This window comes from Protomyctophum parallelum (assembly GCF_964188405.1).
Source record: "Protomyctophum parallelum genome assembly, chromosome: 3".
In the NCBI taxonomy this organism is placed as follows: Eukaryota; Metazoa; Chordata; class Actinopteri; order Myctophiformes; family Myctophidae; genus Protomyctophum; species Protomyctophum parallelum.
Genome location: NC_139698.1, coordinates 29089871 through 29104248, shown reverse-complemented (window position 1 = coordinate 29104248; position 14378 = coordinate 29089871). Strand labels below are relative to the sequence as shown.

The window sequence follows — 14378 nt, the reverse complement described above, 5'->3', positions numbered from 1 at the left end:
GGATGGTCTTAGTGGTGGTCTTGGTGTATAATGTACCTTATGGTGGATGGTCTTAGTGGTGGTCTTGGTGTATAATGTACCTTATGGTGGATGGTCTTAGTGGTGGTCTTGGTGTATAATGTACCTTATGGTAGATGGTCTTAGTGGTGGTCTTGGTGTATAATGTACCTTATGGTGGATGGTCTTAGTGGTGGTCTTGGTGTATAATGTACCTTGTGGTGGATGGTCTTAGCGGTGGTCTTGGTGTATATTGTACCTTGTGGTGGATGGTCTTAGTGGTGGTCTTGGTGTATAATGTACCTTATGGTGGATGGTCTTAGCGGTGGTCTTGGTGTATAATGTACCTTATGGTGGATGGTCTTAGTGGTGGTCTTGGTGTATAATGTACCTTATGGTGGATGGTCTTAGTGGTGGTCTTGGTGTATAATGTACCTTATGGTGGATGGTCTTAGCGGTGGTCTTGGTGTATAATGTACCTTATGGTGGATGGTCTTAGCGGTGGTCTTGGTGTATATTGTACCTTGTGGTGGATGGTCTTAGCGGTGGTCTTGGTGTATATTGTACCTTGTGGTGGATGGTCTTAGTGGTGGTCTTGGTGTATAATGTACCTTGTGGTGGATGGTCTTAGCGGTGGTCTTGGTGTATAATGTACCTTATGGTGGATGGTCTTAGTGGTGGTCTTGGTGTATATTGTACCTTGTGGTGGATGGTCTTAGTGGTGGTCTTGGTGTATAATGTACCTTATGGTGGATGGTCTTAGTGGTGGTCTTGGTGTATAATGTACCTTATGGTGGATGGTCTTAGTGGTGGTCTTGGTGTATAATGTACCTTATGGTGGATGGTCTTAGTGGTGGTCTTGGTGTATATTGTACCTTGTGGTGGATGGTCTTAGTGGTGGTCTTGGTGTATAATGTACCTTGTGGTGGATGGTCTTAGTGGTGGTCTTGGTGTATAATGTACCTTATGGTGGATGGTCTTAGTGGTGGTCTTGGTGTATAATGTACCTTATGGTGGATGGTCTTAGTGGTGGTCTTGGTGTATAATGTATAATACCTTGTGGTGGATGGTCTTAGTGGTGGTCTTGGTGTATATTGTATAATACCTTGTGGTGGATGGTCTTAGCGGTGGTCTTGGTGTATAATGTATAATACCTTGTGGTGGATGGTCTTAGCGGTGGTCTTGGTGTATAATGTACCTTGTGGTGGATGGTCTTAGTGGTGGTCTTGGTGTATAATGTACCTTGTGGTGGATGGTCTTAGCGGTGGTCTTGGTGTATAATGTACCTTATGGTGGATGGTCTTAGTGGTGGTCTTGGTGTATATTGTACCTTGTGGTGGATGGTCTTAGCGGTGGTCTTGGTGTATAATGTATAATACCTTGTGGTGGATGGTCTTAGCGGTGGTCTTGGTGTATAATGTACCTTGTGGTGGATGGTCTTAGCGGTGGTCTTGGTGTATAATGTACCTTGTGGTGGATGGTCTTAGAGGTGGTCTTGGTGTATAATGTACCTTATGGTGGATGGTCTTAGTGGTGGTCTTGGTGTATAATGTACCTTATGGTGGATGGTCTTAGCAGTGGTCTTGGCGTATATTGTATAATGTACCTTATGGTGGATGGTCTTAGCGGTGGTCTTGGTGTATAATGTACCTTATGGTGGATGGTCTTAGTGGTGGTCTTGGTGTATAATGTACCTTATGGTGGATGGTCTTAGTGGTGGTCTTGGTGTATAATGTACCTCATGGTGGATGGTCTTAGCGGTGGTCTTGGTGTATATTGTACCTTGTGGTGGATGGTCTTAGTGGTGGTCTTGGTGTATATTGTATAATGTACCTTATGGTGGATGGTCTTAGCGGTGGTCTTGGTGTATATTGTATAATGTACCTTGTGGTGGATGGTCTTAGCGGTGGTCTTGGTGTATATTGTATAATGTACCTTGTGGTGGATGGTCTTAGTGGTGGTCTTGGTGTATAATGTACCTTATGGTGGATGGTCTTAGCGGTGGTCTTGGTGTATATTGTATAATGTACCTTGTGGTGGATGGTCTTAGCGGTGGTCTTGGTGTATAATGTACCTTGTGGTGGATGGTCTTAGCGGTGGTCTTGGTGTATATTGTACCTTATAGTGGATGGTCTTAGTGGTGGTCTTGGTGTATAATGTACCTTATGGTGGATGGTCTTAGTGGTGGTCTTGGTGTATAATGTACCTTATGGTGGATGGTCTTAGTGGTGGTCTTGGTGTATAATGTACCTTATGGGGGATGGTCTTAGCGGTGGTCTTGGTGTATAATGTACCTTATGGTGGATGGTCTTAGTGGTGGTCTTGGTGTATAATGTACCTTATGGTGGATGGTCTTAGTGGTGGTCTTGGTGTATAATGTACCTTGTGGTGGATGGTCTTAGTGGTGGTCTTGGTGTATAATGTACCTTATGGTGGATGGTCTTAGTGGTGGTCTTGGTGTATAATGTACCTTGTGGTGGATGGTCTTAGTGGTGGTCTTGGTGTATAATGTACCTTGTGGTGGATGGTCTTAGCGGTGGTCTTGGTGTATAATGTACCTTATGGTGGATGGTCTTAGTGGTGGTCTTGGTGTATAATGTACCTTATGGTGGATGGTCTTAGTGGTGGTCTTGGTGTATAATGTACCTTATGGTGGATGGTCTTAGTGGTGGTCTTGGTGTATAATGTACCTTATGGTGGATGGTCTTAGTGGTGGTCTTGGTGTATAATGTACCTTATGGTGGATGGTCTTAGCGGTGGTCTTGGTGTATAATGTACCTTATGGTGGATGGTCTTAGTGGTGGTCTTGGTGTATATTGTACCTTGTGGTGGATGGTCTTAGCGGTGGTCTTGGTGTATATTGTATAATACCTTGTGGTGGATGGTCTTAGCGGTGGTCTTGGTGTATATTGTATAATACCTTGTGGTGGATGGTCTTAGCGGTGGTCTTGGTGTATAATGTATAATACCTTGTGGTGGATGGTCTTAGCGGTGGTCTTGGTGTATAATGTACCTTGTGGTGGATGGTCTTAGCGGTGGTCTTGGTGTATAATGTACCTTGTGGTGGATGGTCTTAGTGGTGGTCTTGGTGTATAATGTATCTTGTGGTGGATAGTCTTAGTGGTGGTCTTGGTGTATATTGTATATTGTACCTTATGGTGGATGGTCTTAGCGGTGGTCTTGGTGTATATTGTACCTTATGGTGGATGGTCTTAGCGGTGGTCTTGGTGTATAATGTACCTTGTGGTGGATGGTCTTAGTGGTGGTCTTGGTGTATAATGTACCTTATGGTGGATGGTCTTAGCGGTGGTCTTGGTGTATAATGTACCTTATGGTGGATGGTCTTAGTGGTGGTCTTGGTGTATAATGTACCTTATGGTGGATGGTCTTAGTGGTGGTCTTGGTGTATAATGTACCTTGTGGTGGATGGTCTTAGCGGTGGTCTTGGTGTATAATGTACCTTGTGGTGGATGGTCTTAGCGGTGGTCTTGGTGTATAATGTACCTTATGGTGGATGGTCTTAGTGGTGGTCTTGGTGTATATTGTATAATGTACCTTATGGTGGATGGTCTTAGTGGTGGTCTTGGTGTATATTGTATAATGTACCTTATGGTGGATGGTCTTAGTGGTGGTCTTGGTGTATAATGTATAATACCTTGTGGTGGATGGTCTTAGTGGTGGTCTTGGTGTATAATGTACCTTATGGTGGATGGTCTTAGTGGTGGTCTTGGTGTATATTGTACCTTATGGTGGATGGTCTTAGCGGTGGTCTTGGTGCTCTCCAGCTGCTCCACCAGGTCCATGTCCCCCAGGAAGTGTCCCTGTGCTGCAGACAGGCGGCTCAGCAGCTCGTCCTCCAGAACCTTCAGCTGGATCTTGAAGCGGTTCTGCTGCGTGGTCAGTTCCATCTGGAGCAACACACACAGTGAAGTCACCAGTGTTATGGTCAGTTCCATCTGGTTCTCACACACACACACACACACACACACACACACACACACACACACACACACACACACAGTATAAAGTCATCAGTGTTATATAACGTTTTGATTGATTGATTGCAAATTGTATTAACAGATTAGATTGTAAAATGGTTACAGTCCGAGGAAGGCACAGGTCAATACAAAAAACTGAAAAAAACAAGAAAAAAAAACAAGAAAGACTTCCATAATGGGTCCTAAGCTGTCTGGCAGAAACATCTTATGTCTATATTTGAATTGTTTGTGGGTATTTTTCCCGTAAATGAACACCCTACTTGATCACACTACAGCATCAAACAAAAATATAAGTTTTGGTGCTTTTTTTTAATTTTTGACATTTGAGGTTTCCACCCGACAGACGGGTATCAAGCAGTGAGAACACACTGCTGGTGTATCCTACTGACTCACCTGCCAGTGAGGAGCCCTCACCTAGAGGACGTAGAGCCTTCGTCCCATTCCTCCCACCGAGTGTTGCCGCCCCAGCCCGCAGGAGTACACGCAGTGACCAATATCACCCTCCCCTCCCCCTGATCTCTCAAGGGCAGGGGCATTCAGAACGTGTATACATTGTTGTTAGTGGGAATGAAAACATAGGCTCCCAGTCTCCACCAGAAGAGGAGGGACTAAGGTGGAGCCAACGGGCAACATCCTGCTATCCACATTAGCACGTTGACATGGTGTCACGCTGGGTATGAGACGGAGTGTCTGAACTGAAGTACTGGAAATGGGCGAAAGTACCGCCCAAGGAAGTTACGTTGAGGTTTTACAGATCTATTTACATTTTCCGTGCATGAAACAGAGTATTGTGACAGTTTCCGGTGGACTGGAAACACAATGACGTAAGTCCCGCCCCTATAGACATTCTCTGCATTACCAGGTTGTTGGTTTTTTTTATTTACCTTGAGACCCTCCAGGTCGGGTCTCTCCCAGGTCACCACCTGACCAAGCAGCTGCTCCTCCAGGCCAGCAGGGGTCACTGTGAAGTTGATGAGGGTGGTCTGGGCCTGGAGCTCAGGGGGGAAATGGGGGTTGGCCAGTTTGGTGTGGAGGATGAGCTGGAAGCTGCTGTTGTATTCACACTCCTTACCCCCAAGACGAATGTACCTGTTGTTGGAGGACAGTGAATACCATAGCTGTGAGCTTGTAGACAGAGTTGCAACAGAGTTATGAATCGGTCTTCAGTGTCAAGACTGAGACAAAATCTTTAGAAATCAAATCTGAACTAGAAGAAGTTTGTTTGTTTTTTTCTTTGTTTTGTTGTATCTATTTTTCCTTTCTAAAGCTATTTTGAATATTAAAAGGGCTGGCACTATAAGCTGAGGCTTCTGCCAAACACTCCCTTTTGGTCAAAAAAGAAAACCCTGGGCCCAGGCCGTAGCGTAACGGTCTGGGCACCGGACTGGTAATCCAGTCGCAGTGTGCCGCGGGTTCGACTCCCGGACCCGACACGGCCTTTACTGCATGTCATCCCCCCATCTCTCTCCCGTTTCCTGTCAGCCTACTGTCTGTCCCTTCAAAAATCAATAAAAGGCGTAAGCCGCAAAAAAATATCTTAAAAAAAAAAAAAAAAAAAGAAAACCCTGAATACATTGTATAAGGTGTGTGTATTTTAAATGACCAATAAACTTGAAGTGCCCCTCTGGGCACAGGTCTCCACCAGGGCAGGTCAGGTTGTGGCCTCCTGGTGGTGCTATAATACGCCAATGTGTGCCTTGGATGGTAATTGGATGATTTGAGGCATTTTGTTCCAAAAATGTGTTTTGCAAAAATCCACCTGTTAGTGGCGCTATAACAGGCCAATGTGAAAAGGGTGGGATATATTCCTCAGCCTAGTAGGAACGTCTGTGAAATATTTCACGTAAATTGCACGCTGCATTCATGATTATAGGCTTTTTGTTCAAAACAGGCCAATCCTGTAAACTTTGAAAACCAATGTTAGCCAATCAGGATGGAATAGGAAATATCGGACAGATCTGTCTTGACAATTTGCAGGATTTTTGGACAAAATATGGAGTAATATCAAAAAATGTGTTTTACAAAAGTCGGCCTCCTGGTGGCGCTATAACAGGCCGTTCTGGAAAGTTGTGGGCAGAGGTTCATCGTTGGCATGGAGTGTGTGTGCAAAGTTTGGCATCGACCGGGTTAACGGTGCCGGAGATTAGCTGTACACACTCAGACGGACGGATGGACGGACGGACGGACACACATGGACGGAGTGCAAACACCTACTCTCTCCCCATGCCTTCGGCCTGGTGGAGACAATCACATTTCAAACCAACTAGGAATGTGGGTTCAAATCGGACACCATTTCAGACTTGATTAAACCAATCAGGATAGGCCAGTGTGAACTGACCGTAGCCCAGGCCGGTGAGTGGTGACACCCGACTTCAACTCCAAACTTTTCCATCGTCACTTTGACAGAATGAGAAAGATATGGCTCCACATCAAAATCTAACTAACATACAAATAATCCTGAACAAATGAGAAATATTATCGCCGCGCACGGCAGCCAATAGTTATCTGTTTCTGCATTTCAATTAAATTAGCAGTGGTTTGACGAACCTGGTGGATTTTCATTTTTCTCTAATTACCCCCCCCCCCCCAACTCAGACGGGCTCCCAATTTTTACTGCCCCGGTTTCCTCATGATGGCCTGGGTCTGGTTCAACTCTATATCTTCACACAAGACCCTGGAATTAATGTAGTATTGATAGAACCATTACTCCACCAAATTAAAGTCCGCGCTGATGGATTGTCTTGTAGTCTTCCGTCAGCCATGAAAGGAATAATTAGTATTCATTACTTCACACTCTGCAACATTCCAATTATTAATGAACTTCAGCTGTGGAGCCCCAGCAGATCCATCACGGGCCGCCCCAGCAGCTTGTATTAATCACCGGCAGAAACAAGTGTGCGGGTCATCTGCAAGGGATAAACTTATAATCAGATTTGCCGTGATGGATCGTTACGACAGACAGGGACTTCTTCGGGAGAGAGAAAGAAGGAAGGAAGCAAAAAAAAAGGAAAGAAAAAAAAAAAGGTCCTGAATGCCGAGATGTTCGATATTCTTCCTGGCTCGGCCGCAGGGATCAAAAGGGAGAGAGATGTTAAGACGTGTGGACGGATGAGGCTGTCGATACGCGGTCGTTCCATTCTTCTATTTGTTCTGAGGTTAATATCCATTTCATGGAAGTCTGCGAGCTAGTGATGTGCTGCTTGTTGAGGGTAATTCCTGGGTAATTGAACATGGATAATAATTCCTGGGTAATTGATCATGGATAATCACAGCACAGCTGACGTGGCAGCACTCCTGGAATGAATCTATTTGGTCGTTGGGGTCGCAGCTTGTTGACTGGGGCCCCCCAGGGGTCCATACTTTGGCCCCCTCCTCTTTTTCCCAGCAGACTAACTGTGTTTGCCAAAAATAGCCAACTACAAGTTCCCAATGCTTCCCAATTTAGCACATTTTGGTTGACGATGAGTATAAAATCAAGCTTCAGTGCCCTAGTGTCCAGACTGAGACAAATCCCTAAAAATCTGTTTTTTATATCACATTTCAGCCCACCTAAGAATGTGGTTCAAATCTGATTCAGAGTTTTGAAATTAACATCACAGCTGGAATACATTAGTTCCAAAACTTGGATCCACGCAGAGCGCTCACTTTAACAACTTAAATCCTATACTGTACTTGACCCAGGGTTCTATGCTATGCTCCTTTCTGTTTTTCCCTGTACACCGGGGCTATATCTGCTGCGACCCCTTACCCCTTATCCCTAAACTTATTTGCCGTTTTTTACTATTTAAAAAAAACAAAAACAAAAAAACATTTTAAAATAGTTCAAATAGCTGATCTACAAGCTTTTTTTTAAGCTGTTTTTCAAGATAGTAAAATATGGCAAATACGTTTAGGTATAAAGAGTAAGGCATGCCCAAGATAGGGCCACCAATCTCTATGCCGAAAATAGCAGAGCTTGTAGATTTATTATTTTCACTGAATGGGGGCGCTAGGGTTCATGTGGGTAATTTCCATGTAACACTTCAAAGTCAAATAAATCAATCAAATAAACAACAGCCAATCTGTGTGACTTGTTGAAAAAGGGAGTCCCTTCATGGTCGCTGTATCTGTAAGAGCTATGATTTCCAGCCAGTAATCACAGTCGGTGTTGTGTCTTTCAAACCGTCATTCATTATTCTACAGTATTTCTGAATATAGATCAAATGTAGAGAAATGCTGACACATAATGTACCAAGCACACACCCTGCCAAAGGCTCCGTGGCTCAAATCAGAGCTTACGGTAATGATAAAGGACCATTGAGTTTAGTGTGCGTTGTTGTCTGCTGCCCTGCCCCCCCCTCCTCTTCGTGTGGGAGAGAGATGTATGGCCCTTGCACGCATAGCATTGGCTGCCCACTATTCAAGGCTCACACACTGATGCTGGTCAGGCCTGTTCAATATTCATCACACATAAAGAATATGAGCACACAAATATACATCTATCACCGGCCGCTGAGAAGAGGCCGATCGATACGCTGGCCCCTGGGATTCGGTGCACGGCAACTACAAATCCATCTATAAGCCAGAGAGTGGGCGATCATAATGCGTTCAGTCATGTCTCTCAGCGGTGTTTCAACGTGACCGCAGCAGAGATCCGACCGTGTGGCAAAAAAAAAAAAACCTGCTGCCATTGTCTCACCGCACGCCACAGACATGTTGGTGAGAGTATCGACGCGTGTATCAACAGGGATTGTAAAGTAAAACGTGCATTGATTTAGAAACCTCACACTAAATGTAATCTTTGCAAAGTAAAGCGGCGTTCATGGAGGTGGAGGATAATAATTATAATATCTCAAATTTATATAGCTTTTCTAAGTCCTTTACAAGGCGGGGACTCTAGGAAAAAGTAAAACTAAAGAAAGAAAATTCTATGGAATAAAATGAATAAAAATATTTTTGATGGTTTGGAGGCTTCTCTGAGGGTATCGCTTCCTCAGGCAGAACAATGACAACACTTGACTGCACAGCACTAAATCTGCATGTAGTTTACCTGCCAAAAGTGGAAGAAAACATAAACTTGTTTCTGTTCATTTTTGCACTATTAAGAGTAAGAGTTTGCTGTGTGGTGTGGCTTGATATTTCATAGTTGGAGTGTAGCCTTTGTAAAACCATGTGAATCTCCAGCATCATTATTCTGGTTCTTATGGTTCTGTGTTGTGAGCTGGCTATTTTTAGTGAGCAAGAGATTGTTGTGTGGAGGGGAAAAAAAGAGCCGACTCTAATACAGAAATTCATAAATTGACCCAAAAGTATCAACAAAACAAAGTATTTCCTTGCTTACTGTAATGAAATATTTTGTGTCATGCTGTAGTATGAAGTAGGGAGCATTAATTTACGAAAAAACGAAAAAATTACAATATATATAAACTGTTTCTGCTCGACAGTAACTATAGGGTTTATAAAGCGTTTGAGAGGTTTGACAATGGTGTGGTTTTGTGAAAAGCATTGCTGACCGTCCTCTCTTGATGGTGTTTCTGGCCAGCAGAGGCTCCAGAACGGGGTCCATCTTCTCTGTGACGTTCTCCAGCAGAACGGTCTCACCACACGACAACGCTCGCTCAATCACATCCAGATACCTACACAATGGACCAACAACACAATGTCAAATGCAAATCCTTAAAGGAGCTGTAAGTGACAGGTTTACTTATTTTTACTGTTGTGTTAAATAGCTCTTTGTATAATAATCTGCATCTAATCTACTACACAGACACAATAGCTCTTTTTTAATTTCCTTGTGGACATGACATGAAATGTCCATATTTAAACTATTTTTTTCCCTCATAAATTAACGTCCAGCGTCGTACAAGAGTGTTGTGCACAAGTAGTGATCTACACAGTTCACAACACATCACAATGCACTGAGATTGTAGATCAGATATCTCTGCAATTGTTTGTTTTTTTATGCAGAAAGTGAAAGAGGAAACATTTTTATGAATATTACAACAAGTTAGTCATTTAGCAGACACTCAATCCAGAGCGATTTACAGTACAGTAAGCAAGGTAAACACGAGGCTACACATCAAATGCCTACCATGAACAGTATGCCGGTAATATAAAGCAAATCTGACTATTGCAACTATACAAACCATAGGATGCCAACTAAATGAACCTGGCATCTAGATGACATTTTAACCATCGGGCCCTTTAGTAATTAACACGCGACTGGCTGACGGCTGAGTGGAAGTTCTCACCCTTTCTGGCCGAGCGTCACCACCCTCAGCTCCGGCCCGCAGCGCTCTCGGATCCACTTGGCGGCCTGCTGCTGCGGGTCGACCACGAGCGGCCAGCGCTCGCTGGTGGTCAGGATGGCGGCGTTCTCCGTGGACATCCTATCGTTTGGCAGGCCCTGGTTGTGCCAGCCCGCCACGGTGGCAGCATCTGCAAGCACCAGCACCGGGTCCAGGCCTTCTGTCAGGGCAATGGGGACCTGGAAAACGCATGCGCATGCACGCGCGACACACACACACACACACGCACGCACACGCACACACACACACACACACACACACACACACACACACGCACACACACACGCACACGCACACGCACACACACGTCTGTATTACTATACTTGTGAGGACCAGTGGTGTAAAGTAACTAAGTCAATTTACTTAAGTACTGTACTTGAGTACAATTATTTGTACTTTACCACAGTATTGATTATTATTTTAAAAATAAACATATACACTAAGCACTTCAGCCCTATACATTTCAGCCATTTGAAAATAGCCGTTCTATAAGCTCACAAATGTGGCACGATGCGACACATTGTGAGCTTGTAGATCTGCTATTCTTAAAATACTTGAAATGGGACATTCTGCATAGAGTAGGCTACTTTTTGCTATCGCACCTGTAAAAGTCAAATCCTACCCGTAACCTATAAATGCCTAATCCTATCCATAACATGATTATTTGCCCATTGTAAGCTTTACTCCACACAATAAAACAACCATTTCTGTGAGGATCTGCAAAATATTTGTCCTCGCAATGTCTATTTCAACTAATACTTGTGGGGACATTTGGCTCTTGTGTGTGTGCGCACACACACACACACACACACACACACACCCGCACACACAGGGAGGATGTCCCCACACTATGCACTCTGCAGGCAGTGTGTTTGGTTCCAATGCACAGATGCTATGGTAAATGTTTGTACATACAGTATAGAGGGGCAGCACAGCACCCTCTAAACAGCTCCAAACCTGTGCCAATGTTTTCACTTGACATTTCAGGCTGCTGCAGCATGCCAGGATCTGGCCTCAAAAACAGATGCATCAACATTTTCCTATAAGACTAGTGAGAAATAAAATTCTGCAGATACGAACCAGTTTAACCAACATAATCTCATCATATGCACCCGTCAATACATTTTCCACACAGAGCCTTATGCCAGACATTAGAGGATGTCAACGAACATTGCTATTGCCAACCCACACAAACTATTTATTTTAAAAGTCTGATGGCTTGATTTTATTTGGTGATAATAATAACAGAGCACAGAGCAACTTTGTGTGGTCTTCAACAAAAAAACGGTACAAATATGAGATCCTTAGATTGGCCAAAATGGCAGGGAAGAAAATGGGTAACTGTACATATGTCTACACCTCCCATCACCCCCCAGGTCATCTTTGGGCAAGCCACCAGTGGGCAGGCTAAGAAAATTGTGTTTCCTCCCATGTAGTATACCCTGAATATATGTTAATGCCATCAGGTAGAAGGTACAATGTCCATGCAAATGTAATAGGTACAAGCATTCATTTGTCCCTCTGTCAATCACACTCCTTAACCGAGTCCTGGCAGAGGGCAGACAGGGTAGGTGTCGAAGGTTTTAAGGTGGTGCTATGGTGCTCATTTTGCACTATAGGTACTGTATGTTGGCTTGGGTGTTTAATGTATGTATTATGTTTTTTGTGTATGCTGTACGAGTCACTGTGTACCTTATTGTCTTGTATTGTAATGCATTGTATTGTATTTATGTATGCTGCAGTGCGGGTCTTTGTGTCCATGCAAGACAAACTTCTCCCCTGGGAGACAACATAAAGTGACCTTGACTCTACCTTCTGAGACTTGAGGAAGGGGATCCAGGTGTGGTGTAGGAGCTCCAGGCGGTACTGCCTGGTGAAGTATCCCACGTAGGAGATGTAGGCTGAGGTGAGCAGGACGTCTCCACACAGCGTCTGCTGCTGCCGCTCGTACACGACCAGAGCCTGGGACCAGCGCTCCTTCTCTGACTGCAGGAGGAAGCAGACGACTTTCAATGACCTAGCAAATGCATTTATTTATGGCTGATTTGGCAAGGGATGGTTAGATAGATCAGTGGTCCTCAAACTCCTTTTCAGGTCAGGAAAATGCAAATTGAGGAGATATTTATGTTATTTGTGAAGAAGAAAAGAATCACACAACGAGGGGCGCTCTTATCATACATCATCATACATCAATAATCACATTCCGTGCTACAAACACACACACAAAGCTGGGCATAGGAGGGGTTAGTGCCCCTCAAAAATAATAACAATCAAGAATAGTGAATATAGCCAATCTACAAGCTTGACACGTTGTGAGCTTGTAGATCTGCTGTTTTCACTAGTTTGGGTCCCGGCCTCCGGGCAAACTATTGGGTCTCGACCTGAATGGTTTGGGAACCACTGATCTGAAATTGTTATGGAGGTGCACTTCTGCACGTCCACAAATGTGAAACATTGCACCACATGTCGCAGACGCACATTTCCAACTCAAACTATTCTATACAAAGGTTGGCCTACAGGGGAAGGTGATATGGCCGATGGGTTTACACAGGAGGGCCTGTTTCAGCAACGGGCAGTTTGTCCTATGGCCGCGATGACTATGGGAGTTCATCATCTGCTTGTAAATGTACAGGTGGCATGGCACCTTGCCGCCCCACGCAAATAAATGTGATTAATTGATTAAAATTTGACACCCCTATATATATATAGGGCAGCGGTGGCTCAGGGGTAGAGTGCCTGTATGGTAACCGTAAGGTTGCCAGTTCGAACCCGGGCTCCCCCAGAGTTACTGTCGAAGTGTCCTTGAGCAAGACACTGAACCCCTAATTGCTCCCGATGTGCTAGTTGGTGCCTTGCATGGTTTCCGCTGCCATCGGTGTGTGAATGGGTGAATGTAATGCACAATCTCTGTAAAGCGCCTTGGATAAAGGCGCTATATAAATGCACCATTTACCATTTATATATATATATATATATATATATATATATATATATATATGTATATACAGGGGTGTCAAATTTTAATCAATAAATATTGATTTTATATATATATATATATATATATATACAATTTCAAGATTAAAAATAAATGCATAACAAAAATGCAGATGTACAAGCTCACAGCACTGCATGAAGTGACGCGCTGTATGAGCTTGTAGATGTGATATTTTTGAATAGCCAACATATACAGTAAATGGATAAAGTGGTTGAAATGATTGTGATGTGATTGTGATGCTACGTTTTAGCTGGAGACCCCTCGGAACATCAAAGACGTTCGTCAAGACGAAAATGTCCTGACTGATACTGGTTTAATCATGTAAACTAAAACGATAGAAGCAGGTGAAACAACAAGCGTAATTCCCACTTAAGTACCTCTGAAAGTTTGTCTGCCAATCCACTCAGCGAACATCAACTTAGCATCCATTTAAAGCCTTCAATACTGTGACTGTGACAGCCCCTGCTACGATAAATCACGCGTGCCATTTCCTTACAAGGGGCCGTGGGTCCAGAATATGTCGCATAATAAATTCCCAGACAGTTAAAAATCACTATAATTTTACTCTAATGCATTATGGATTGCCTGTAATATCACTCAGTCTGGAGGTTGTGAGACATTGTTAATTTCCAACAGCTGTTGAGGCCTTTGAGGTAAGCTAATGATTAAATATAGACGGCCTGATTTATTAGTCCAAACACTATCGCTTCCAGGTCAATGCCATAAAGACAAAACATTTATCTTGATATCCTTTAAAAGCCAAGCTGTTCCATGAGAGCCACATTTATTTCCTGGGAACAAGAATGTCGAATGGATAAAATGGCCACCAAAAGAGAGAGAGAGGGAAAAAAAGGTGCAATTTCTTTCCCTTCACATTAGCAAACCTACAGTGTTATCAGCTTCTGTGCTCAGAGGAACACTTATCATAACATGCCTGAGTGGGAACACAACATGGAAACGATGGCTGATGTTTAGACTAAAGTAACAAATGGCCCCATTTAAGTTCGCTTAATGTTGCAAAAATGAGCCACGTTTTATGAGCTAGTACATTTAAGACAAAATAATGACAAACTATGAGTGCTAATAAGAACGCACCCTTGA

The 14378-nt window shown here is 43.6% G+C and overlaps 1 protein-coding gene across 1 annotated transcript in view; it reads right to left on the bottom strand.

Annotated features, from left to right (window-relative positions):
* Positions 1–14378, bottom strand: part of LOC310856641 (dynein axonemal heavy chain 11) — a gene marked incomplete at both ends in the record, with an annotated part of 125711 nt that overhangs the window by 28418 nt on the left and 82915 nt on the right. The window contains 5 exons of the mRNA XM_083762112.1: positions 3741–3905; positions 4880–5084; positions 9488–9610; positions 10226–10461; positions 12095–12268. Coding sequence (XP_083618238.1) covers positions 3741–3905; positions 4880–5084; positions 9488–9610; positions 10226–10461; positions 12095–12268 — 903 coding nt within the window. The remainder of the gene's footprint in view (positions 1–3740; positions 3906–4879; positions 5085–9487; positions 9611–10225; positions 10462–12094; positions 12269–14378) is intronic.